The 26,741-nt window shown below is 38.9% G+C and overlaps 2 protein-coding genes across 17 annotated transcripts in view; one reads left to right on the forward strand and one right to left on the reverse strand.

Annotated features, from left to right (window-relative positions):
* Positions 1–9,231, reverse strand: part of INTS9 (integrator complex subunit 9) — a 111,457-nt gene extending 102,226 nt beyond the window's left edge. For 2 of the 5 annotated variants that reach the window (XM_027088085.1, XM_027088084.1), the window contains exon 1: positions 8,957–9,231. In XM_027088085.1, the coding sequence (XP_026943886.1) occupies positions 8,957–8,965 (9 nt within the window). In that variant the 5' untranslated portion in view covers positions 8,966–9,231. The remainder of the gene's footprint in view (positions 1–8,956) is intronic. The other 3 variants (XM_027088088.1, XM_027088086.1, XM_027088089.1) reach the window with 3 other exon arrangements.
* Positions 9,232–9,451: 220 nt separating this feature from the next.
* HMBOX1 (homeobox containing 1) overlaps positions 9,452–26,741 on the forward strand; it is a 187,409-nt gene continuing 170,119 nt past the window's right edge. For 5 of the 12 annotated variants that reach the window (XM_027088014.1, XM_027088017.1, XM_027088023.1 and 2 more), the window contains exon 1: positions 9,488–9,760. The gene's annotated coding sequence lies outside the window, so the exon portion shown is untranslated. Of the gene's footprint in view, positions 9,761–26,741 lie in introns of all 12 variants that reach the window. The other 7 variants (XR_003428979.1, XM_027088016.1, XM_027088022.1 and 4 more) reach the window with 4 other exon arrangements.

Here is a 26,741-nt window from a genome sequence, read left to right on the forward strand (position 1 = left end):
TCAGAACCCCTGTGCATCGCTGGTGGGAATGTAAAAAACGGAAAGCAGTATGTTGGTTCCTCAGAAAATTAAATTAGAATTACTGTATGATCCAGCAATTCAACTTCTGGGCGTATACCAAAAAAATTTGAAAGCAGAGACTTGAACAGATTTTTGTACATCCATGTTCACAGAAGCTTTAGTCACAACAACCAAAAGGTGGAAACAACCCAAGTGTCTACTGACAGATGAATGTATAAAACATATGTGGTATACGAAAGAATATTATGCAGCCTTAAAAAGGAAGGAAATTTTGACACAGGCTACAACATGGATGAACCTTGATGATATTATGCTAAGTGATGTCTGCAAATGGATGGTGGTGATGGCTGCACAACAATGTGAATGTAATGTCACTGGGCTGTACACTTAAAAATGGTTAAAACAGTAAATTTTATGTTGTGTATATTTTATCACAATTTTAAAAAAATGTAATGCACAGGGCTTCCCTGGTGGCGCAGTGGTTGAGAGTCCGCCTGCTGATGCAGGGGACACGGGTTCGTGTCCCGGTCCGGGAAGATCCCACATGCCGCTGAGCGGCTGGGCCCGTGAGCCATGGCAGCTGAGCCTGTGCTCTGCAACGGGAGAGGCCACAACAGTGAGAGGCCCATGTACCGCAAAAAAAAAAAAAAAAAAAAAAAAAAAATGTAATGCACAAAGAGAAAATCTGAAGAGACCTATAGCAGGTAAAGAAATTGACTTAGTCATTTAAAAATCTTCCCAGAAAAGCCCAGGCCCAGATGGCTTCATTGATGAATTCTATCAAACATTTAAAGAGAAATACCAATTCTTCACACATACTCTTCTGGAATCTAGAGGAGAGAACATTTCCCAGCTCATTCTATGAGAACAATATTACTGATACGAAAGCCAGACAAAGACATCATAAGAACACTACAGACCAATTTCTCTCATGAATATATATATATGTATATATATATATAAAAATAAATATATGCAAAAATCGTCAACAAAATATCAGCAAACTCAATCCAGCAATATCTACAAAGGATTCTACATCATGACTAACTGGGAATTATGCCTGGAATGCAAGATTGATTTAACATTAAAAATTCAACTAAGTTAATATACTATATTAATATAATAAAGGACAAAAACCATATGATCATCTTGATACACAAAGGAAAAGCATTTGATGAAATCCAAGACCCATTCATGATAAAAATGGTCAACAAACCAGGAACAGAAGGGAACATCATCAACTTGATAAAGGGCAACTATGAAAAACCTACAGCTCATATTGTATTCAGTGGTGAAAGACTGAATGCTTTCTCCCTAAGACTGGGAAGGGGAAAAAAGACTGGCACCATTGCTTGCACCACTTCTATTCAATATTGTATTGGAGGTTCTAGCCAGTGTAATCATGAAAGACAAAGAAATGAAAACATAGAGACATCAGAAATAAAAACTTATGTCCGCACAATATTAATAGCCCCAAAGTGGAAACAATCCAGATGTCTATCAACTGGTACCTGGATAAACAAAATGTGACCTATTCATATAGAATATTACTGAGCAATACATGCTACAACATGGATGAACCTCAAAAACACTATGCTAAATGAAAAGTCAGACACAGAAGACTGCATATTGCATGAATCAATTCATATGAAATGACCAGAAAGGGCAAATCTACAAGACAGAAGATAGATTAGTGGTTGCCTGGGCCTGGAGGTAGTTATGGGGATTGCTAATGGGCACAAGGGATCTTTTTGGAGTAACGAAAATATTCTAAAACTGGATTGTGGTGATTGTTGGATAACTCCGTAAATTTACTAAAAGTCACTGCAATGTACCTTTTAAATGTATGAGTTTTGTGGTATGTTAATTATACCTCAATAAAGCTATTTAAAAAATGTTAATAAAAAGCAACAATTATAATATCCTTTACATTATTAATACTACTTGTTTACCTGTATTTTCATACACTGAGAAAACATACGAGAAGAAAGACTTATTAAATTAGAACATCTAATTATGCCTTTCTCTATTTTACTGGAATAGAAAAATGCAGAAATACTGTATTTAAGAAAAGCCAATCTCTGCTTAGGCCATAAATCTGAAGAATAGATTATGCAAGACCTTTTATTATTCATGTTCCCCCACCCCATTCATAAGCATGAGTGATGAAAAATAAACTGCACCTTAAGGGCAAAAAGGGTGTTAGTTTTACAATTCCTATTAAAGAATGGCTTTCTTGAACATCATCTATCTGATTATCCTTGAGAGAGCTAAAGTTCATTCAGCTGTGCTTTCAATAAATTAAAATGTTTTAGACCCTTAGGGCATTTCCTTCAGATATATGGTCAATCAGGGGCAATTTAAACTTCCTGTTTCCTCACAGTAAAATTCCCACCACAGGCTGGGAATTTAGTCTTGATCACCGAGCCCCTTGGGGCTTTCAAGCTAATTCCTTTCTCCTATGGTCTTTCCTATTCCCCTTCATCTTCTGTTAGCATTCTTGCCTTTTCTCAGGATCCCCGCAAATTCTGACATCTGTCCTTCTGACTTAGCCCGTCCTGATATGCCAACTCCTAGTTTCATCTCACCGGTCATCCCTTTCCTTTCTGGCGTGCACGGAGGTCTCCTCCGCCATTTACACACACTTGACCCAGCTGCCTCTCCAATCTGCCGGACCCCATAATACTTATAATAACAACTACTGCTCCCACGCATCAGCATTTTCAAAGCAACACCAGAGGTTCTTTGAAAAATTCCTTTTAAAGATTCTCACGGCACCACTTTTTTATCTGAAGAAATCTGCTCCTCTTTTTGGTACATTTTCCCACATCCATACATCACTACTGTAAGGACCTTTTACTAAATATAGCCGAAGTCTAAGAGACAAGAGGGTGTGAGGATTGACGAAAGAAGATGGTTACATTAGTAAGACACATAGTAAGAGTAAAGAAACAGATGGCATCCCTGGCAAGAGTGGGGAAATGTATTCTCATACATGATTGGTACAATGGTAAACCAGTGGGCAAATTGGCCATGTCTGTTACAATTTTAAGAAGGCATCTTCTAGGATACAATTAAATACATTTTGAAGCATTATATTCAAAAACTACTTGAGCCAGGGCCCAACAATATCACTACATCAGAAAATTCACTGCAATATTGTTTGAACTGCACAGTAAGCCCGCTGGACTTTACATTCCATAAAGGCAGAGAGTAAATCCGTTTTCTTCACTGGAATATGCCTAGTACCTTGGGTAATGCATAGCACAGAAGAGGCAGGTGTTCAGGAAGATCTGTTGAATGCATAAATTAATGATGATGACTGAACAGCAGTTTACCCCTGGACCTCTGCTGGTATTCAGCAAGCCAGGAGAGAACTTTCCATTTGGAATGCTAGGTTTTACTGAGTTCTGTGGCCATGATGCATTCTTGGCCCTTGTCCTTCAAGTACACTTTGCGGATCATCAGAGCAAATGGCAGAGGGATTTGAGTACCCAGAGTAAGCCAGTCACAAAACAAATGTGCTACTGCAGTTATAGGTAACAGCAATGCTGTCATGCTTGTTCTGTATGTCAGACTATATGTATTACATGCAAATATAAAATTTTCTTTTCAAGTCAATTGTTTCTGAAAAAAACCTTGCTATATATTTGTTTTGCCTTAAGTATAAAAGATTTAATCTTCAGGGTAACCATTAGGACTTTGAAATGCCCAAGACTAAAATAGTCGGTTTTACCTGAGAGCTCTATCGAACAATGTCTGTGATTTGGCCTCATGTCACTTTTCAGAGTTTGAGGAAAGCATTCTAAAGGGAAAAAACCTATCACACTGAGGTGGTGATGATAAAACGTGACCTTTCTAAAACTTGAAATGATATTAAATCATAAAGACACACGAGGGCACTCTAATCAACCAGCAAAGAGAAACACAGAAAAGATAGTGAAATCAGGTTGACATTTTAACAATTGTACTGAAATAGGTGAATTAAGTCCTGGTAAAATTGCGAGTGTTTGTACTTTACAGCGAGAAATTTTCTGTTCCTGATCCAAAGCCTAAGAAGCCAAAAGGATTCTGCAAGTCTGAAAACTGCAGGAAGAATTCATCGCACTCAGATCCAAGGTGAGGATTAACCACACCCCTTTCTAATGATTTGTTAAATTGACCTTGGAGCAGGATTTGCCCCTTTCAAGCCAATATTTTCTTTATAATCTACAATTCCACTTGGTGCTTTACTTGTCCTCCGCTGGAAGCGGCCCATGGATCCACTGCTTTGCTCCATCTGTTCTCCTAAGAGACATGGTGAGTTAAGTTTGAGCCTCCCCGCCACCCCCAAAGCCAGTAGTAATGAAACAGCATTTTCATAGAGGAGCATAGACCACCAAAGAATATACCTCAAGGCCTTCTTGAGGCTTTAAATTTGTAAATAAAACTACAGCATATAATTTCCTCCATCAAATTCAAAAAGTATAACGTACAAGCGTTTAAGTGACCTTTCTTTCAGACCTTTAACAAGTGGGCCACAAGAACTGCAGAGAGCCCTGGATTCTGAGGCAATCAGGCTCATTCACTAAGGATTGTCATTCAACTTCTTTTTTTTTTTTTGTGGTACACGGGCCTCTCACTGCTGTGGCCTCTCCCGCTGCGACTCCGTACACACAGGCTCAGCGGCCATGGCTCATGGGCCCAGCCGCTCAGCGGCATGGGGGATCTTCCCCGACTGGGGCACGAACCCGTGTCTCCTGCGTGTCCCCTGCATCGGCAGGCGGACTCTCAACCACTGCGCCACCAGGGAAGCCCCTGTCATTCATCTTAAAGGCACATTCAAATTTGTGCCTCAGCAAAATTACAAATAATTCCCTGTCATCGATCTTTGGGGTCAAATGTAATAGTTAGAATGGAAAGTATTAAAACTTTGAATGCCAAAGGTATACTGTGGTTGTATAATAAAATCTTTGTTGACTGAATAAACTAGAAGATTCTCTCCATCACTGGAACTATCTATAGGAAGTATGACACACGATGCATTCTTGAACTGCTTATCATTTTATTCACTTTAACCTTCATCTATTTTAATGACTAAATTCCTGGCCATAATGTTTCCAATTCAATTTCTGTCGATGTATTCGGTATTTTTTTTTTTTTTGGTCTCATGGTCTTTTGTTAAAGACCCAGGTGAATTCTAGTTTCTACCCTTTGCTGAATTTGGCCATCAGGGTGCACCCAATCAGGCTCAATCTATACTAAAAGCAGAACATGCTCTAAAATGTGCTAATTTAGAGGACACGTTTCTAATTTTCCTGTTCCTTTCAAAATTATTCTGATTAATTGAAGGTGCCAATTAATTTTCCTTAGTTAAATAAAGCTGCCTGATATTATAGACAGTCATTAAAATCCTTTGAGCTGGTATCTCTCTAAGAAGGAGCTATCCAAGGATTACATTATATTGGCATCCAGTGTCTTCCTTTGGGTGTGTGAAAAGCCACCAAGACAGTGATGGGTAAGGTTAGAGAACTATAAATGGCATCACAGAGGCTAAATTGGGTAGTATAGACACCAACCTGGGCACTCAACTAGTATGCTCTGATATGGAGCCCTTTAGATGATCAAGGAAGTCCCCAGAGTTTAGTTTTTTACCAATAATCTTTCTTAAGATCTTAATTCAGCCAAACTCAGATTTAAAGCTAATTTAGAAAATATCCTTGAATGAACTTTCTCTCAGTCTGCACTTTGGCTTCGTTTCTGTGAGAGATAACCCAGCATGTGCTGGTCCCTGTGCAAAGCACCAGAGTCCCTGCCCTCATTAAGCAACAGACTCTGGAGGAAGGAATCTTGGGTTCAGATCCTGGGTCTACCACTCTTTTCATGTGTGTAACTTCGAGCCACTTCATCTCCTTAAGGCTCAGTTTTTCTTCCATAAAATGGGAACATTATCATCTAGACCAAAGGATAAAATGTGACACTAAATAGCAAGTACCTCCCTAGCACAACGCCTGGCACACAGTTAGTGCTCCATAAAAGGCAGCAATCATTCTTTTTCACTCCAATGGTTATTGCTTATTGTAATGTTTTGACTTCACCCCTTAATCTTTTCTCAAGAATATTAACAGACCTTGACAATCTTTCAAGAATTATTTATTCAACTACTATTTAGTGGCATCACACAATGCGTCGGGCCCTGGGAATTCAAGAATCCACAAGATGGAGGACAGACATAAAACCAATAATTACAAGTGCCATAAAAAAGGAAGTGTGCCATGGAAGCACAAAACAGGGGTACTTAATTCAAGGAAACCTTGAAGAAGTGCTATTTAAACAGAGATCTGAAATATATAAAGAAATATATAAATCAGGCAAAAAAGAAGTGGAGGCAATGGAACAGATTTCAAGTCCCAGAGGCGAAAGAGTGGGGTGGGGGGCACTTCCCTGGTGGCACAGTGGCTAAGACCCCGCACTCCCAAAGCAGGGGGCCCGGGTTCGATCCCTGGCCAGGGAACTAGATCCCACATGCCACAACTAAAGATCCCACATGCTGCAACTAAGACCTGGTGCAGCCGAAATTAATTAATTAATTAATTTTAAAAAAAGAGAGCAGGGAGAGTTCAAGGAACTGGAAGACGTGCAATATAATTGGAATGAGGAGATCAAGGGAGAGGAGGGCTGGAGAAGTTGGGAGGACCAGGTAAGTCAAGAATTGTTAAGACTTTATCCTAAGGGCAAAGGAAGCTACTGAGGGGTTTTAGGGAACGCTGCAATTTCAAGCAACTTCTGGGACACCGGGTAGAGAATGGATTGGAGGGTGTTGAGACTGAGTGCAGGGAGACCAGTTAGAAGGCCTTGTTGAAATCCAAGTGTCAAGTGAAAAGAGCCCGTACAAAGGGAGTATTAGTGGGACTGAAGAGACACAGACCAGTTCAAGAACTGCAGAATCAACAAGATGTGGTCACAGATTGTGCGTGGGATGGATATTTGGAGAAGCCATCATCTCCAAAACAAGAATGTGCTTGATAAAATGTATTTCTGTGTTTCATGATATAAATACAAAATATGGCTTACTACATATTTCTGATGCAGTACACAAAGTTAAAATTTTTAGGCCATGGAGGATTTATTCCAACTCTATGGGAGGCATGACACAAAAAAGAAGTCTAACTTACTGAGTGCTAATGTGCTAATGTTTTTGAAACCACTTTGCTGTGTTGAAAGATATTCTGCATTATAAATCATCAACTACCAAATGATTTTTAGTTATGTACTACGTGGATGACAAGTAAAGAGGGAGGGAGTATAGACAATACTTCCTCTTCCTCTGAGGCATTTTATGGTTCTTAAAGGAAAAAAAGTGAGTTTCTACTTTTTTCCACGTTTTCACATCTTTAAATAACATAAGCAGGAGGAGTTTATAAGCAAACCAAAGTATATGTAAACTAAACCCTAACTCTCTGATACCCTCAGCAAATGAGTTGTTATGGAAAAAAACTGTTTCCCACTTGCCTGCCTTTGCACCAAGCACACCAATTGTGATTTATTTTTTATTGAGGAAACATGGTATGTGTTTCAACCATTCTGGTGCCAAGTTCTGTTGCTTCTATAAACTGAACCCTCTTCAAGAAGGTCCTAGCCTACTCATCCTTCTTATCAGTTAAAGAGTCACCTTTCCAAGGAACTGTCTCACACTCCCCATGCACCCTCATTATCCTCTCAATCCCCAAACCCTGAACATGAACACAGTGAATTATAACTTTTTCATTACCTTTGTATCTTCTTCATTAGATTGCATGCTTCTTTAGAGCAAGGGTGGTGACTTTCAATTCTGCATTTTTAAATGTTTCCTAAACTGACCCAGGAGCAAATTGTTACTCTCAAGGTTTACTGATCTGTGCCCTTCTCCTTACCTAAAACAGCTGTAGATAGAGACAGTTTTGGAGTTGAATTCACTTTTAATACTTTCTCTGACTTCTCAGAAAACAGCTGACACTGTGCAGAGTATATATGCCTGTAGCGTGTGTGTGTACGTACACGTGCACTTTGCAAAAGCATGCTCAAATAATTAAGAAAAGAAACCTTTTGTTTTTCTACAAAAACTACAGAAAGTAAAGCCTGACAACACTTGGCTGCAGGAACATGAATTTTAAAAGGTTGAGAAACTGCATCTCACACCTGTTTCTCTACTCTAATTATGCTATTACTAATCCCATACAGTTGGAGTAAACTAGTTAAATCTGTGTGCACAGAGTAAAATGGCTCAAAACAAAGGCCTGAGCAGCTTTCCTATAAGCCAAATGTTTGAGTTTTGTGATGCAAAGACTTTTCCAGGTATCCTGGCATGCTCCATCTAACCTTGGCTCACGCAGTCCCTTACAGCTCTAGACTGGAACGCCTTAACACTTCCTCGCAGCCCATCTTACACAGGGTTTAAGATTCAAATCCTCCAAGATCACACCCTGACCTCGTCCTTCTCTTAAAAGCAAGGGCAGTTAGGAGTCTATAACGGAAAATTTAATAAGAGATTACGCTCTGCCCAGTATTTTCTAAACTCTGTTCATATGTTAACCAAAGCCTTCTCAACCGTAGGAAGAAACGCTAATCAAGTGCCAATCTCATGGAAAGAAATTAACCCATTATAACACTCACGTGGCAGCTGAGAAACAAATCAGAACTGGTTCATTAAGCCCAATGTTAGTTTGTATGTGAAGAAAGGTGACAGAGTCAATCTCTTATCTAACCAAAGGGACCCGCCAAGGAATGAATAAGACCAGGCAGTTACGGGGGGTCGGGGGTGGGATTCAAACTCCTCAGCAACAAACAGTAGCTTTCCTTAGTCCACCCCACTTTCTAGTCCCTAACTGACACCCCTCCTTCGCGACGGTTCCCTTCCCAAGGTGGAAACGACGAAGTCCAAAAGGATATGCCCTCTGACCTAGGAGCAGAGACTCACCAGTTTCATATTGGACTTTTGGCTGTTCAATACCAGTCACTCCACTCCTCAGACCCAGAAAGCGTCTTCCGGTTCAATCTCCGCCACCGGCCAGCCGAGAGCATCGCGGGACATGCAGTCTTTCTTCCCTACGCCCCCCCGCTGCATCATGGGAAATGTAGTAATCTCTCCGTGCATCATGGGAACTGTGGTCGTCTTTCCTTTTCCTCCCTTTCCTCTCAGAATACCTCCTTCCGTCAGCTCAAATTCATCCCAGCCGCCAATTCATCCTCCCTCTCCACCCCAGCATGATATCATGTCCCCCTTCTGGGCCCGGGATCCATGGTATTCTGGGATGTGTAGTCCCTACGGCTTTGGCGCCCCTTTCCCCTCCTCCCTGTGGGAAGGCGGATGGGCGCGGTACTTGCCGGGAGCTGTAGTTCCCTGGGGCCTCCGGACGCCCGGTCCGGCGCCTTTACTCAAGGGAGGCAGGAACTACAACTCCCAGGGCCGCTAGGCGGCAGCAGGTGGGAGCGGGGCTGTTGATATCAATATGGCGGTTGTCAGCCAGACAAAGACAGTCAGTCTGATGTGATTGAGACAAGGGAGGTTTTCAGGGGGAGACTGGGAGATAGGGGCCTCCCCTCCCCCTTCTCCTCTTCCTGCGCCGGCCTCAACCCCTCCCCAGTCCCCTCCCGACGGGCGCCCCACGCGGAAGACACCCCTCCCCCTCCCTCTTTCCCCTCCTCCCTACCTCAGCCTTTCGTACCGGGACGTTGGGGAGGGGGCTGTGCCGGGCGGAGAGAACTCAGCAAGGATTCTGAGGTGAGTCGAGCGGTTTGGAAGCCGGACTACCTCAAGTCTCTTTCCTCACTTCTTTCTCTTCACTTTTTTTTTTTTTTTGGAGGGATTTGGGGGAGAAAGTGAGTGGGCTGGGGATGGGTCTCTTAAGCGGCCCGACTGAGTGGAGGGAGGAAGCGGGGGGCTTCCGACGGGGGCGACCCGGACGCAGGGTCTGGGGTGGGGCAGTTTGTGGGGGCGGTAATGGAAAGGCGTCGGTTGCTCCCCAACTCTTTCCTCCTGGTTGTCTCCCCGATGGGCGGAAGGTTTGAATCCTGGAGGTGGGGTCTCTTGTTTGGAGTTTGGGAAACTGTGAGGGGAATTTGAGGTGTGTGGGTTTGTTTGGGGTGCAGAACTGTGTTTGAAACTGGGTGACGTGTACTTGGGTGATGTGTTCGCCTTGAATAAATGATTCCGGAAAGGAAGTTCGAGAGCCGGAGTCGGAGCTTTTAGCTGGGCCTGGGCGGAGAGGCGTGCGCGAGGTGCGGGTCCTGAACCTCTGGGCTGGCGACGCGGCGCAGGGTGGCCGCGGTGAGCGACTCGTTTGTGTCCCATCGCCCGCTCACACTCCTCCCCGCCTCCCGGGACGCATCTCCACCCCGAACTCCGGGCAGGAGCCCTGGAGAGATGCGGGTGTGTGGAGATGGCTTTTTGCATACTGAAGTCGGCAGATAGGTGGGAAAGGAAAAGTGTTCTTAATATTTTATTCCGGAACCGTGTTTTGGTTACACTGTTGGGGCTACTTTGAAAGGAGTCCTCCACTCACCCTCACCCCAAAACAGTAGGTGGAGGGATCTCTCTGTGGTCTTCGCGTTCAATAGATTAAACAGTACTTAAGATTCGGGGGCCTGGGGGTGGGGCTTCGGGAGTGCTGCCATGTGTACGCGCCTCTGTGTGTCTACTGAAGACACAGAATGACTGTTGTGTATCCTGAGATAGGGCGACTTATTTTCGTAGTAGGAAGAACTGTTGGAAATTGTTGGAGGTGCGGGGGGAGTAGCGGAAAGGCGCTGCTTGTATTTTTCTTCTACCCCACCCTGTTCTGTCTCGCATTTGTCTGAAAGCTGGTATGGAAGAGAGAGGAAACACTGGGTGAGTGAAGAGGAGAATGCAGTTGGCATTAAAGATACTGTACTATGGAAAGTTGAATGGTGGTATAGAGTGGTTGCTGTTTTAATTTACCCTGGAGCTTTAAAAACCTTACGTATCATGTAGGAGAGAGTGATGTGACTAGTTCATTTCTCTGGGATCCTGCAGGTATAGAAACCTCTGTCTTCTCTCCCTGCCTGCCCGCCCGCCCGCCCGCCTGCCCGCCTGCCTGTCTGCCTGTCTGCCTTCCTTCCCTCCTTCTTTCCTTTCTTTCTTGGCGTGGTACATTTCTTTTCCTGGATGGACATGCTGCCTCCTGTGCCTGTTTATTTAGTTTGTGCTACGTGGTTGTGCTTTTACTGGTTTTGTTGTAAAATGCATCATTCGATGGAAAGGACCTGCATTTGTTTTTATTTTGCATTTCTTCCACAGGTAATTATCACATCAAGATCGCAGTGCTTTGCATTAAACTTATTTTAAAATTGCACAACTAAGATAGATCTAGTTGAATTATGTGTATAAGTCAAGTTTGGCAAATTTGAATTCTGATTTTTTTTCTTCCGAGTTTCAATTGGAGTTATAAAGGAAAGAGGATTGCAACATCTCTTGTTTCTCACAGTCTTTAATATTCAAAAACATTACACCAGGAGATTTAAGATAATATAATTTGTACTTCTTTCGGTCTGAAATATAAGTTTTTCAATAACCATTCTTTTGTCACAGATTTTTAGTGTAATGGACTTTTAAATAACTAAAGGATTTGGCATAATTTCTCTTTTGACTGCTGAGAATTTAATGTATTTACATATTTAATGTATTTACATATTTACATATCCAAACTTATCAATTCTTGAACCTATCAGTAAAGGACCTTAGATACCATAAAAACTGAAAGTCACATAGTGTGTAATTTTATGGTATGTTTTATACCTTTGATTTGAAATTTCTGCAGTTGGTCATTCACACAGATAAGCTGTCTATAAACATGAGGTAGCATATATATTTAGATTGACCTGAATAGAAAAAAAAATTGATGTGTATTCTAAATCTCAAATTTAGAACATACAATATGTTGATATAAAGTTGAGGTTTCAGTTTGCTATAGACTAGGATTTCCAGAATTATTTGTTTTAACCTTCTATTTTAGCCTGAAATGTTACTTTGCAAAAACTGGAGAAAAATCCTGTGTAACTACATAATAGAGTGTTTTTCTGCTGAAAGATATTCTATTAGACATAGTGTTTTAAAATGTTCAATAATTATTTTAGAAATAAAAAAAGTAAAATGTTTGTTAAGAGTTGGAAAAATATTAAAATATAAGAAGATTTTCTCTTCCACCCACCCTCACCTCAGATTTTCTTTTTGTTTGTTTTCCTCTACGGAAATGCAAAGTTACTTACTGGGAAAGGCGTTCATTAAACTTTTTCTGACTAGTGGTTTTGTTGAAACCAGATATATTCCTTGTATTCGATGGGGTGGGGTGCTTCTGTTGCATTTTAGGCACCGAGCATTAAAATGTTGTAAAGCCTTTACTGCAGGTTAAAGCATAATACGTTCTCAGCATGTGGAAGTCATATGGTTTACGAAAAAAGTAGAAAATCAGGGCATTGGTGCCTGTCAAGCTTAAAATTTCATCCCGTAACTGTGAAAGACATATTTATTTAATGTGACTGCTTCTAAAAATGTTGCCTGTATGATGGGAGGTTGAAAATCCAAACTGTTTTTAACCAATCTGTTGCTAGTGTACTGCATACTGTGAATACTGTGGTTGCAAACGTGCATCAAGGAGCCTTTAGGGGTCAGCTTTATATTGAATGTCTTTAGTGAGGCTTCATTTTTCACTGCTGTATGAATAGATTTCAGTCTTTTTAGCACAAATCCTTAGTGGAAGCGTCACTAATAGAAACTTAATAGCTCAGTATTGGTAAGTTATAAATATATTTCAACAAACCTTTCATTGTTTCATCATTTAAAAAGATAGAAGTGACCAATTTATGGCAATATTTGTGGCAAGTATTGGTTGGTATGGCATTGCTTGTTTCAGAAGAAGTTAAACACATGGGGAGTATTTATGCTTAATTTGTTCATTTTGGATCTTTTGTTTGTTATATTGATAATAAGTCCATTCCACTTTTAATGTTTCAGATAGCTTCCATGTTTCCTGTAAAACCATGTTTGCTTTTTCGATTCATTTCTTTGCAGCTCTTCTATTATTTTTGTATGCAGATCTTTAAACTTGACTTATTTCTCTTGGGAATTAGAAATTTATCCTAGGGTGTCATTTTTCGTAAATGAAAGTTGGTATACTCCTCAACTTTTAAAAAATGTTAACATTTATAGGTAAACTTAAAAATGCTCAGTGAAAATAGGTTGGGTTTGTTTTGTGTACCTGCTTTATTTAGGTTTTTTTGGCTTCCAGAATTAATTTTACAGCTCCCTTTGCTGTATGGTTAGATTATTTTCTTAACTGTTGGCTTTTACTTCTCAGTTTAGAACTTTATAAAAAAAAGTTGTTTATGAGTGGAAATCACAGCTTGTCTAAAGTGTCATGTATGTACATTCACATATGCACTCACATATATAAAGCACCTTTATGTTTGTTTTTGTATGATAGTGGTGTATATCTATCAGGCATGCAACCCATAAAAAAGGAATCTGAACCACAAATAATAGGAGGCTCTAAAAAACGGCTCAAGCTAGAAACCAGAGTAAGCACCACCACGTTGTCCACGTTATAGAAGCTATGGAGATTTTCAGTATCACTGCAAACCATGATTTTAGCAGATTCTGCCAAAATCTGTTTCTCTCAAAAAGAAAGCTAGTGGTATTGAAATTTTTCTGAAAATAATATTAAGTAATATGTGATTAAATTCCTAGGTGCAACTTCCCCTCCCCACCCCCTACCCCCCAGGTGACTTACTGGTCTTAGGTCCCATCCTAAGTAAAGAGTATAAATTTTCTGAGAGATAATGTGATGTAAAACTCATAGAGCCTATTTAAATATAACCCAGTGCTTTAGATAACTTGTTTTTCTTGATCTTAGATGAGACAAATTGGAAATTTACTATACATTGTTTTGGACACTTTCCAAGAGCATTTAGTTACTGGAAGGCCCTGGCTTTAGCATAGTTTTACCCTTACAGTGGTAACAAGGTTGAAGTTGCAGTAAGTTTTTCCAGTGGTTATTATAATCCTAATGTAGTAATTTACAGATCCTTGACTTGGGCTATAAGGATAGTGGGGTTTTTTGGTTTGTTTACATTTACAGACAGAAGGGGAAAAAAGAACCTAGTCGATTTAACTTTGAAGTAATGAGTTTTACTTTTTTTGAATCTTAAAAGAGGTGTCTACACACCTCTTCCTATAAGTGGTAAAATGATTCTAATCCATTTAAAGGGCATTTAGGTTTTTCTTAAATTTAAAGTGCTGATTATAAGAACGTTTACTAAATTTCACAGATTCTCTGTAGCTTCTCTGTCCATGTTATGTTCAGTGATGGTCTGTGTGTCATTTATTGAAAATATTTAATAGCTGTCTTTACTGTATGCATATTAAACAATTAGTGTGGAGTTGCCAAGTGGCAGTAATTGTAAGTTATTTAGTCACATTTTTCAGAGAGGAGAAAGTCAAATACTGTGGCTGTTGCTGATATGAGGATGATTTAATACTAAACCTTTCTGCTTTTGATAAAGTAATAGTATGATTAAAATGAGAAGCTGTTGGCTTGGGCCTAGTCAGTGAAGCCTTGGAATCATCCTCACTCTCCCTTTTCTAATCATAAGTTGATTTTATATCCTCTGTATATATCTATTCAATTATTTTCATTCTATTGCTATTACCTTAATTGAGGCCTTCATCATTTGTCTTTCCTCGTCAGTCTATTAACTAATTTTGAGGTTTCAGTTTTTTTCCTTAGTAGTTATTCACTCCTACCTGATCTTGCTAAAATAAAATGTGAATTTGAATATTGGTCTTCCTTTGCTTATAATCCTTCATCGGCTCCTTAGCCTTTCAGATAAATCCAAACTATCATTCCACCTGTGTCCAAATCTTGGCTCTGCCACTTACTAGCTATGTGACCTTAGACAAATGATTTAATCTGTCTGTGCCTTCGTTTTCTCATCTGTTGAAAGGGAATAAATACTCCTTATTTCATAGGATTATTGTGAGCCCTTAGAATGATGTTGAGTCCTTAGACTGCTCTTGGCATATCGTAAATGTTAACTATATAATTACCATGTTATACCAGATAGTTTATGTTCTGGTTCCTGCCTTATAATTTATCATTACCAATCCCAGACCCTATGCCTTAGCCATGCCAAAGTGCTGGTAGGCCAAACAAGCCTCTTTAGTATAGATAAGGAGGGTTGGGTGTTAATCTGTGAGAGTTGCAGTTGTTAGTAATGTCTTCAAAAGTAAAGAATTGTGAACTTTAAAGTATATTGCTATGTGAAGAATGCTTCCATATTCTCTGGCTTCTATTTTTTTCTCCCAAAGTAAAAAGTAACATTAGTTAAATTACTGCCTAATTCAGGCTACAATTTTAAAATTCACTTTTCTAGCCCCGTTAATACATTCTTATGTTTCTAACCTAGATTTCCCCTTGTTAATCTGACTTTTCTTATCTTCTCACTAACTTCATTGAAGACCTATTAACTTTGTGTAGCTTCTTTCACTTTTTCCCCCCACAAATCTGAATCCTTGTTCCATTTCAGGTAATGTGTTTACATTGCTATTGGAACAATTGCATAGTTGCATTGTATGATCTGGAAGCCACTTTAGACAGACATCAGTTTTATTTACACGCTGATGTTTATACTTGAGGTTGGGTGGCCTGACCGCTTCAGTTGATTTTCCAAAGTGGTAGATGATATACATATGCTGATTTACATCTGTGTCGCATTCCTCTCAAGGAGGAGAAAGAGTGCCCTGTTTTTACCAAACTGAGTCTCATAAGGATAAATGTTACCCAAAATGATTGTGTAGAGGAAGCAGGATGATAGCTAAGGTATCAGTTCAGACGTTAGAATGTAATTTTTGTAGGAGGCTATATTATGACTGTAGTTTGCAACCACTAATTTAGCCAGCATTTGCCTTCATGAAACATAATTGTTCACTGTGGGGAACTTGAAAGTAGCTATTCTGAATATTATCTTTATTTGGTTGAAAATCCATTTTCTGGAGTCAAAGATAGCCTGTGTTTAGTTTTACGTTGTAGCTGTTTAGAACCATTAGGGACAAGAATAGTTCCTGTTCACTTTGTTGTGTGAGGAAGACCTCTTTGAAAAGATGGCATGATCTTATTTGGAATACTGTGTCATGCTCTTCAAAAAACTCATATTCCTTCAAACGTGGAAGTTCTAAGGTTAAATATAAATTTCTTTTGAGATTTTTTCCCCTCAGAAAAAGTTTTTTCCTTTAAATAAAGTATAATAGTTAAAAAATATATATACTGATTGCATTTTAATGCAACCCAGGCATCAACCGACCTGATTATCTTCCGTAAAACAAGATATTGTTAATGGCCACAAGTGATTGGTTACTTCTAATCTTATGTTCCTTAGTGGTTACTTCTAATCTTATGTTCCTTAGTCAACAGCATATCAATTAGGTGCCTTTACTCTGTTATTGACTGTGAAAGTTTGTGTGTATTACCTGGTTAGGTCTCAGTTTTCCAGTCTACTAAACAGGGTATTTAGGTTAATTTTTTTGTATTTGTGGTATTTTTGTTATTAATTAAACTAAAAATTGTTTATTTACTTTTTAAAAATTTTTTTTATTGTGGTAAAAGTCACATAATATAAAACATACTATTTTAACCGTATTTAACTTTACAGTTCAGTGGCACCAAGTACATTCACATTGTTGTGTAACTCTTACCGTCATCCATCTCCCAAATTTTTCACCTTCCTAAACTGAAACTCTGTCTCCTTTAAACACTAACTCCCCATTCCTCCTCCCCACACCCCGGCCCTGGCATCTACCAATGTACATTCTGACTCTATGAATTTGACTATTCTAGGTACCTCGTATAAGTGGAATCTTTAAATAATTATGGATTCACAGGCAGTTGCAAAAAATAGTAGAGAGGGCCCTGTACCTTTCACTCAGTTTCCCCTAATGGTTACATCTTACATAACTTTAGTGCAATATTAAACCCAGGAAATTGGCATTGGTACTATGTGTATGTATAGTTCTTTGCCATTTTATCACATGTGGATTCTGTAACCACCACCACAATCAAGATACAGAACTCTTATCACCCCAGAGTGATAAGAGTGATAAATAATTCCTCTTATTCGTAAATTCTGTTGTTTTGTCAGTATAAGGAGAAAGATACCAATTTTTGGGTCAGTAACGTCACTCTTTTGCCTTTTGTAGTTTGGAAATTCTTTTGGCACATCTTGAAAGTTTTAAAATTAATTAATTAATTAATTTTTGGCTGCACTGGGTCTTTGTTGCTTCGCGTGGGCTTTCTCTAGTTGTGATGAGCGGGGGCTACTCTTCGTTGCGGTGCGTGGGCTTCTCATTGCGGTGGTTTCTCTTGTTGCGGAGCACGGGCTCTAGGCGCATGGGCTTCAGTAGTTGTGGCATGTGGGCTCAGTAGTTGTGGATCGCAGGCTCTAGAGTGCAGGCTCAGTAGTTGTGGTGCATGGGCTTAGTTGCTCTGCGACATGTGGGATCTTTGCGGACCAGGGATCGAACCCATGTCCCCTGCATTGGCAGGCGGATTCTTAACCACTGTGCCACCAGGGAGGCTGATCTTGAAAGTTTTTACGGAAAATTCCAATTAAGCTTTCTTATGAGAATTTAAAAATTGGCAAGCTTTACTTAATTGAAAATTTACAATATTAGTATCTATTAAACATTTTAGTAAAAAGTTAACAATAATATTAAAAATGTCTGTAAATCGAATGTGTATGATTTAAATGAATTCAAGGCTTAAATGATATATTTCTTGCCAGAGAGGATGTATGCTAGAATCTGTATTAGATAAACAAAATTATTGTTGTGGCGTTAGTTTGGTCTTTGACAGTGTTGAAGCAAACTTGTTGGATTAATTTATTGTGAACTCATGTTACGGTTTTTGGGATTTGTTATATGGGAATACTCTTCAAAGAAAGTCAGTTCAAAGACTGTTTTCAGAGAAAATATCTTTAGAAGAAAAAAAATGGTAAAGATACTATTGTTAGTCCAGGTACAAGAAAGGACCATCAGTCAGGTTAAAGGCTAGTTACAGGGCTGGCCTTTGCCTCCTCTTTATCAGCTGTTATGAGTTATAAAGCCTGTCTTCAAAGATGAGGCTATTAATCCAACGTACTACTGATTATTACAGACCTCAAACAACAAAGGTCTGCTTTAAGTAGGCTTACAAAATATTTTCAAATATATTAACAGAAAAGATATGTCATGTGGTTTTTGTCTCTTCTGGGTTTGAGACAGTTTTTTTGTCAACACTGATAATTTGCTTTGAAAACATCAATTAAATTTTAATTTGTTTCATTGATAAGAATATGGTAAATATTGGTGGTTCTTCCTGATAAGTAAAATTCATATTTAGAGAACTTGCTGGCTATCTGAAATTTCACTTTCTTCCTGGTACAATTTTTTTCTCTTTGGATTTATCTGTTGCCAGCTTTTTGTATATCTCGGTGTACATTCTAAAAAAAATAGTGGTTTAATCAGGAGTTGTTTGGCTTCAAGGAGAGGTTGTTGTAGGGATCTAGCTCTTTTCGGTTGATAAAGAACAACTAGACCTTGTGCAAATGGGAGAGTTGTCAGGATCTGAGAAGCTAGTCTCTCTCTGCCTCTCATTCTGGGGATATATGGTTTCTTGTCTTGCCTTCTCTTTACAGGTCTGCTTCATCTACCTTTCCCACTTCTCCCTTCCACTTCTATTTGCCTTGCTATAGTTTTTCTTGGTTTCTGCTTCTCCATAACTTTGACTTGCACGTGGATTTCGTTTGCCATGTTGCTGACTTGAACTGATCTTTCCTTCAGCTAAAGCTTACCTCCTGATGGTGACAGTGTGTTTCTTTTAGTTCAGTTGGCGAGAGAGAAATCTGAATGCATTGCATGACCATGAGTTAGATGTGTGTTCCTATTCCATGACCTTGGTGAGTAGGATGCAGGAGGAAGTCACCTTTCATATAAGGCTGATGCCTTTGGGTGCTCTACATGAGGAGGATTCTTTTCTAGGGATTGAACAGGGCATTCAGTTAAATATGTCAAGTCTAGCAGTGCATGTGTAGGTACTCTGGGATACAAAGGTGAATTGAATGTCATCCTTCAAGGATCAAATAATTTTCAGGAAATGGCAGAAGTCTCCCAGTATAATTTAGTGTTAGCTTTTTATGTTAGCCACCACAGGCCAACCAGAACGATGACACAGTAGGACTACAGAACTAGCCAGGATTAAGGAAAGAGAACCAGAGGGAACACTAGAGACATGGCTTCAGATTCTACAATCTGAATCACAGATCTGCTAAAGCATGAAAGTACCTAGAAGCCCTTTTTTCAAGATCCTAGTTGCTGCTATCATGAAGCATCCCTGTTGAATAAAGAGGCTCTGTTTTCAGTTCCACGTTCATATCAATAGACAGCTTTTTGGCCACCATTTGTCCCACCGTTGGGGTCAAAAGACATCTTAGAAGAACTCACTCCTTCACAATTCCAGAAACTGGAGCATTCTCACAGACCCTGTCTGCATAGTGATTAGAAAATATCTTCCATCCTTGATAGGCTTTTGCGGTAAATCAGGACAAAGACAGGACATTTGCGCCTCTTTACTTTAGGGGCAATAAACAGGAATTCAGATGCTGAGTCTGTAACAGTGAGCATCTTCTTTAACACAGATCTGGTAACATAACAATTGACATATTGAATACTGGAGAGAGTGTGGTGAAAAGGAACCCTTCTTCACTGTTGGTGGGAATTGAAAACACTATGGAAAACAGTATGGAGATTCCTCCAAAAACTAAAACTAGAGTTGCCATATGATCCAGCAATCCCACTCCTGGGCGTATATGCAGAGAAAACTCTACTTTGAAAAGATGCATGCACCGCAGTGTTCATAGCAGCACTATTTACAGTAGCCAAGACGTGGAAACAACCTAAATGTCCATTGACAGATGAATGGATAAAGATGTGGCATGTATATATATATATATATATATATCACAATGGAATATTACTCAGCCATAAAAAAGAATGAAATAATGCCATTTGCAGCAACTGATGGACCTAGAGATTATCATACTACGTGAAGTAAGTCATACAGAGAAAGACAAATGTCATATAATATCACTTCTATGTGGAATGTAAAATATGATACAAATGAACTTATTTACAAAACAGAAACATACCCACAGACATAGAAAGCAAACTTATAGTTACCAAAGGGGGAAGGGGAGGGGGAGGGATAAATTAGGAGTTTGGCATTAGCAGATACAAACTACTGTATATAAAATAGATAAACAAGGTCCCACTGTATAGCATAGGGAACGATATTCAATATCCTGTAATGAAAAAGAATATACTGAATCACTTTGCTGTACACCAGAAACTAACACAACATTGTAAATCAACTACACTTCAATAAAAAGGTAAAAGACATATTGGGTCAGTCCAGTGTCCAGTCAACACCATATTTTATTTTTAACAGAAAATCTAGGGACTTCCCTGGTGGTCCAGTGGGTAAGACTCCATGCTCCCAATGCAGGGAGTCTGGGTTCAATCCCTGGTCGGGGAGCTAGATCCTGCATGCATGCCGCAACTAAGAGTCCACATGTCGCAACTAGAGATCCTGTGTGCTGCAACTAAGACCCAACACAGCCAAAAATAAATAAATAAATAAGATTAAAAAAAGAAAAGAAAAGAAAATCTATGATGTCAGGGAAAAGAACTAGAGCTCCCCCACCCAATGTCAGTATTGAAGTTGATATGGATTTCAGGGCTAATAACTCCAGAACCAAGTCTTGATTATGTTACCAAACCAGGACTGAAATTTTAGAAATAAACACAAGTCAAGCATAGGCAGTGAAAGAACCTAGAAGATCTGAGTCAATACAAAGCCACAGGAGAGAAACAGTTGGGGAGTGTTTACTTTTAACACTTAGGCTGCAGCAGAGGAAGGAAGGCAGTGCAACTTCTGTTCAAAAGAATTGCCTGGAAAGAGTATTAAAATTTTAGTTTGCTGAGCTCCACTACCAGGTTCCTAAAATCTTAGATGGGCCTAGGAGTATGCGTCCTTTATAAACATACTAGATAACTCTAATAATGTGGTTCTCAGAACATTTGAAAAATGCATGGACAAGCATAGTACCTACTGAGAACCTTCTACGTGTTTGGTTCTGTGGTAGAGTGCTTGGTAATCTTAAATACCTGTTTGAAACTCGAAATGTTTTCTCCCCAACATTTGCCTGCATTATGTTAAACATTGCATATCCATCCTCTATAACTGTTTATATCACTAAATTGTGCCATGGGATATGCTCTGCTTAAGCAAGACTGTTTTTCTAGATGTTATACTTAATGGTTAGTAAGATCGTATGGAAAAACCCGAACGGGCTTTTTGGCCAACCCAATATTATGCCCAAACATCGAGTCTTTTATGGTTATATCATCAGTTCATTTTCTTAAACTTTTATATTTTCACATTCCAGCTCTTATGGCAGTCTTCCCTTCTTTTTTTTTCCCCAATAAATTCTCTCCTATTCTAGTTTTCTGGATCCATTAAGCAAGATTTCTTCATAGTATGCCATTTTGAAACTTTGCCCTCACAAATTTAATTACATACTTTTTGGGGGTCTGTCATCAGTCTTCTCAGAGTCTTAATTAATCCTAGAATATTGAGCTGGTTGAGAACATGGACTTAGGAGCCAGACTGTTCAGGTGCACATCTGACCTCCACAACTTACTCTGTAACTTTATTAAACCTTGCTGTGTCTCAGTTTCTCCATCTGTAAATTGGAGATAAATGTAAGTACCCATATCATAGGATTGTTGTGAGCATATCAGGCAATATTGTAAAGTGCTTAGGAGAGTGGTTGGCACAGATTAAGGCACACCTTATTATTAGTTGGCTCTGCCTTTGTGTCTAAGGTATTTACTCCTCTCCTGTAAATAGAATTTTCATATGTTGGAAGTAATCCCTTCCTAGCCAACTTATTTTTTGTTTGTTGATTTGTTTTTCTCAATTAATCCTTTTGTAGGCCTTAGTTGCATTTGACACAAATGCCTATTTCCTTTTAGTTAAAATTCCTTCTATCCAGGTCTTCTTCCTTCTGTCATCTTTTTCCTTTCTTGTTAAAATTTACCTCTGGTCTTAGAGTTCCTACATTTAAAACCTTTAAATCACCCGTTTAGTACTTTCCTTTTCGTACCTCTCTCCCTCCTCCCCCATCTAATTTATCAGCAATGTTCTGCTGATTCTTGCGCCATCATGTCTCTTAGATCATTCTCTTCCTTTTTACATTTGTAGTTGCCATCCTCATCACTTCTTGCTGAGATGATTGCAGCAGTAAAACTGGCCTTCCTGCCTTTTCCCTGCTCTATTCCATGGTGCACAGTACTGTTAGAATAATTTTCATCAAACACTTTTCATCAAGTCATTCAAGAAGTACCTTAGTTCGAATTGTGTTATATTTCAGTTTTTTATCTTTGTGCTTTTTTTTTTTTTAAGGTTTTCTAACATTTTTTTCCCTCCCTTACCAGCATTCTATCTTCTTAGATGTTTTCTGTATGACATTCAGGTAAATTACCTTTCTTCCTGCTGTATGTTTTCAGCCTTTATTTCTTGGTATTTGCTACTTTCTCCATTTAATATGTTGGTATAGCCTTATCTTTCCAGTAAAAATGTTCTTCATAAAACCCATTTAAAGCCTTCTCTCTCTGAGGAGACATTTTCCAGTGAACTTTGTCACACTTGGACCAGTCATTTTCTCCGTATATGAGCTGCACTTATATACTCAGTTACTAGTTTATATAATTTTTTGTATTTACTTGTATGTCACATTTTAAATATTTTAGTTTTCATTTCATGTGTATGAATTGGATTCCTAGTTGAAGTGTAAAGCCCTTGTGTCTCCTATGGGCTTATCCTTCTCTGAATTCTTTTCTCTCCCCCTTTAATTTTCATAGTTCGTTTACTATGTCTCATTCATCCAACCAGTATTGATTACATATCATGTAAGAGCTAGGCCTAGACTTTAGGAAGCTCACAGTTTGGTTTTGATAGGATCAGAAGGAGGACTCAATCCTGAGTTACAGATCTCAGTACTATATCTGAGTTATTCTTGATTCAGTAATTTCTCTGACCCACCCTTAAAAATAGTAATTAGCACTCAATAGATTGCTGAGTCTAAGTTCCTGACAAATATTTTTGCTATAGAATGCTGGTAGTAATGACAGTAGTTCAGAATGGTCAGAGTAGATGATAGGTAGGAATTTTAGGTTCACTGTCTTCTGAGGATAAGCTCAGGTTTTTCCTCTTTTATTTTACCAGAACAGTGGGAGATCTAGGGACTTAAAAATTGCAATTATGAAGTTATTATATAGAAAAGAATCTAAGCAATGGAAAAGTATGTATAAAATAACAAGTGTAGCTTCCCCCTCTTCTTCCCAACACATTCTACCTTGGTTCCTGTCTGTTGGTCATAACAAACCTTCCTAAACCATAGAAGTTTAAAACAGCAATAATCATTTTATTATCTTCTTTCAGGGTTCTGGGAGTTGCCTCAGTTAACTGGTTCTCACGTGGGCTCTCTCGTCTGGAGTGTTAAGTGGTTCTCATGTGGGCTCTCTCGTCTGGAGTTATGTGAAGGCTAGATCACCCATGTTTCTGATGCCCAAGTTGGGAGAACTCACACAACTGAAGGCTGAGATATAGCTTCTTAGGCACCTCTCTCAGTCTCTGTGATCTCTCCAGTATGGTGGCTTCAGGATAGTTGGATTTCTTACATGGTACCCCAGGGCTGGCTCCAAAGGCAGGTGTCCCAAAAAAGAAAGGAAGCTAAGCATATCACTTTTTATGACCTAGCTTTGGAAACCACACATTGTTACTTATCCAGGCAGTCATGCTGGTCTGCCCAAGTTCAAGAGCTGGGAACACAGACAGACTCTACCTCTTGATAGGGGGAGTGACAACATTCTAGAATAATATGTATGAAGGAAATATTGTTGTGGCAATTATGGAAAATATAAAACATCAGGGATAAATTGCTGTTAATAATTTGTTTTACTGTTAAATCATTTTCTTCGTATGTACAAATCATATTTCCAACTGTCTACTTACATGATTTTATCATACTCCGACTTTTTTTTTTTTAATGTCATTAGGTAACTTTGCTATATTTGACACGGACATATGTTATCCCATTACGTGACAAAATAAATATTTAATATTCTAAGAGGTAAAACAACTTATTTGATAGATGTTAGAGTTACTGTTTTTTAAAAATTTTTATTTTATATTGGAGTATAGTTAACCAACTTATTTTTTATTTAACAACATATAATGTTGTCATTACCTTATTTTTTTTGAACATCATAAATTAGTGAATCATAATTTGCCATAACGACTCATCTAATAGTAGACATTTAAGCTTTTTGGAGTTTATGCGTAGGAACCTCTCTTGACTGGTAGTGGATAGGCCTGCAGTAAATGTTGCAATAATAGGACTACATAGTCAAGAGATAATAAGCTTTTTCCTCATGCTGCTCTTCCAACCATTTGGAAATTGTTTCTTAAATTTCTTTTTTTCCCTTTGCTGCTGCTGCCTCCTTTTCCTCTCCCTGGTCTGACTAATTCAGTAATTCTGTGCTTCTGTCTTGATCTCAGAAAAGATGTGGAAGAAATGGGACTATCATCATATATAAAGTAAAGCTATCTTATTTGGTACTTTACCAATTCAAGGATTGTTTTTCTTTCTTTCTGCTAAGTATAGAGAAGCCATTAATTTCACCTAGTAGTTGATCAATTAAACAAAAAAATTGGCTATAGTAAAAATCATTAAAAGCTGATTACTTAAACATTTCACTTTAATGAAAAAATATAAATATACATGCATTTATCAGTCATTTGATATAGGGTGGTGGGTCGCCATTGGGATGATTTTACCCCCTGGGGATATTTAGCAGTGTTTGGAGACACTTTTGATTGTCAGATCTGGGCGGGGGTGCTGCTGTTGCCATCAAGTGGGTGATAGAGAAACCACTGGTAGGATGGCTGCTAAGCATCTTTCAGTTCTCAGGACAGTGTTGCTTTCCACCCCCACCTGCAGACAATGAATTCTCTAGTCCAAAATGTCCATAGTGCTGGGGTCAAGGAACCTTTATCTACGGCCAAGATCTTTTCTGTATGCGTGAATTCACAGACTGGCACTCTGCATCAGATTTTCATGCATAAACCATACCCATAATGTATTATTTATGATTTCAAGTTTTGATTTCTTTTAAATGGAGGTAGACCTTAAAGACACTTATTATATAATCTGTGAGTCAAATCTTAATATTTTATTATTTTCCCCACGTCTACAGTAGTCTCACGCCCACCCAATTCAATAGCATTTCTTTTTTAAAGTAAATCATTTATTATACCAAAATATCCCATCTTTTTTTTAACCTAATATTTACAGAAACAATTCTTCATACTCATATTTTGTTAGTTTAGATAAGATATAATTAAATTCCACAGTTGCAATAACAACTGATGTAAACAGTGAGGGAGCAAACCAACCTACTCTTGGTTGGCACACAGAGGAGTATATGAGATATTAGCCTTTAGTATCCCATGTCAGTTTGTTTTAGAAGGGGAATCTAGAAGGTGTTGGTTGATTGTGATGGTTAAGTGTAGGTTGGCTAAGAGCTTCTATATGAGCAATAAGAAACTGAAGAATCTTTTTGTTTATCAAAAAGAATTGTTTTCAAAGTAAGTTCACTGAAAACTAATTCTTAAACAGGCCCAAAAAAACCCCCCAAACCAAAACAAAACCACACATATACACAGCAAAAGTAGACAAACAAAAAACCTATGAGCATAATATAACGTTATATTACAATTGTGTTTGTTATGCCCCAAATTGGTTGGATTTATAAGGACGTGATGAGGAGAGCTGGAAGAGGCGATACCAGTAGTAGCCTTTGAAAGAGAATAATGGTCTTCACTCTTGATTTATATGCTTTAGTGGTAGGAATTCAGTGATCTTTGGTATTTGGGATAATCAGGAAGCCTCTTCTATTTAGAAGTTATTAAATTATTTTGCTGGGTTGCAGTCCCTCTCGTGAAATATATCTAATCATATTTTTTTGTGCTTCAAAGACCAGCTGGCATTATTCTATTTAACAGATCTCTGTTTTAAGCAGGCTAACTTCCATGATTGTCTTCTGTCTTCCTAGATTACCTTCATCTGGACCTTTGCATATTAAACCCCATCAGCCAGTCTCTTGCCTTTTAGTAAAACACTTCTTATACTTCTTTAAAATACTTGAGCTCAGTATCTCAATTTTACTAGTTAATTACAGACTTGATTCTAATATATTTCTGATCTTTGCATTACTAGCACTTTTTTCAGTTTTGATTATATGGATTTTCAGAATATATGCATAATTTTGGTTACATGAACTTGTGCAAGCTGACTCATTGCCTAATAAAAATGGTGTTATTTAGGGCTTCCCTGGTGGCGCAGTGGTTGAGAGTCCACCTGCCGATGCAGGGGACACGGGTTCGTGCCCCGGTCCGGGAAGATCTCACATGCCGCAGAGCAGCTGGGCCCGTGAGCCATGGCCGCTGGGCCTGCTCATCCGGAGCCTGTGCTCCACGGCGGGAGAGGCCACAACAGTGAGAGGCCCGCGTACTGCAAAAAAAAAAAAAAAAAAT

Source organism: Aethalodelphis obliquidens, unplaced genomic scaffold (assembly GCF_003676395.1).
Source record: "Aethalodelphis obliquidens isolate GAN/ISIS:26980383/991018 unplaced genomic scaffold, ASM367639v1 scaffold61, whole genome shotgun sequence".
NCBI classification, from domain to species: Eukaryota; Metazoa; Chordata; class Mammalia; order Artiodactyla; family Delphinidae; genus Aethalodelphis; species Aethalodelphis obliquidens.